Raw genomic sequence first — 994 nt, 5'->3', positions numbered from 1 at the left:
TGGGGGGCAGGGGAGGCCAATCCCATGGTGTCCTTGTGGGGCCAATCCCATGGTGTTCTTGTCGTTCCTCCGCAGAGCAGGAGCTGAGCATGGCGAGCAGCGAGCAGCCGCTGGCAGGGGCCGTTCTGAGCGGCTCCACGGCGCAGGGAGAAGCCAACGGGGAGGAGAAGCCGCGGAGATCCCTGAGCAGGAGGGGCTGCAAACGCAGAGCGCGGGGATCCGAGGGGGAAAGAGCCAGCCTGGGCCATGGAGGGGCTCAGGGATCCGAGCTGGGGCTCCGCGAGCAGCTCCAGGGTGGGGAGGAGAAGCCCCACAAGTGCTCGGAGTGCGGGAAGAGCTTCAGGTTGAGATCGTCCCTGATCCGCCACTGCAGATTCCACACGGGAGAGAAGCCCTACGAGTGTGATCGATGCCATCAGAGGTTTTACACCAACTCCCATCTCCGCAGTCACCAGCTCATTCACAGCGACGAGAGGCCATTTTGCTGTCCTGATTGCGGGAAGGGATTCAGGAACAAGTCCAGCCTGCTGCTCCACTGGCGCATCCACACCGGGGAGAGACCCTACGAGTGTTCCCAGTGTGGGAAGAGCTTCAGAGAAAGCTCCAACCTGACGTTACACCTGAGGAGCCACACCGGGGAGAGGCCCTACGAGTGTGACCAGTGTGGGAAGAGCTTCAGAGACAGCTCCAACCTGGCTGTCCACCGGCGCATCCACACCGGGGAGAAGCCCTACGAGTGTTCCCAGTGCGGGAAGAGCTTCAGAGAAAGCTCCAACCTGATCGTCCACGTGAGGAGCCACACCGGGGAGAGGCCCTACGAGTGTGAGCAGTGCAAGAAGAGCTTTCTGAGGAGCGGTGACCTCATCGTGCACCAGCGCTCACACACCGACGAGAGGCCCTTCGTCTGCCCCGACTGCGGGAAGCGCTTCAACCGCGTCTCCACCCTCAACAGGCACCGGCGCATCCACACCGGGGAGAGGCCCTACGAGTGTGA

The 994-nt window shown here is 62.7% G+C and overlaps 1 protein-coding gene across 1 annotated transcript in view; it reads left to right on the top strand.

Annotated features, from left to right (window-relative positions):
• The window catches only part of LOC102035770 (zinc finger protein 883-like), a gene marked incomplete at both ends in the record, with an annotated part of 2805 nt that extends 1816 nt beyond the window's left edge, over nucleotides 1-989 (top strand). The window contains one exon of the mRNA XM_031065869.1: nucleotides 11-989. Coding sequence (XP_030921729.1) covers nucleotides 11-989 — 979 coding nt within the window. The remainder of the gene's footprint in view (nucleotides 1-10) is intronic.
• Nucleotides 990-994: the final 5 nt, after the last annotated feature.

The sequence above is a fragment of the Geospiza fortis genome, unplaced genomic scaffold (genome assembly GCF_000277835.1).
Source record: "Geospiza fortis unplaced genomic scaffold, GeoFor_1.0 scaffold1446, whole genome shotgun sequence".
Lineage (NCBI taxonomy): Eukaryota > Metazoa > Chordata > Aves > Passeriformes > Thraupidae > Geospiza > Geospiza fortis.
The sequence above is the reverse complement of the archived record's forward strand: the minus strand, read 5'-3'. Positions and strand labels throughout refer to the sequence as shown.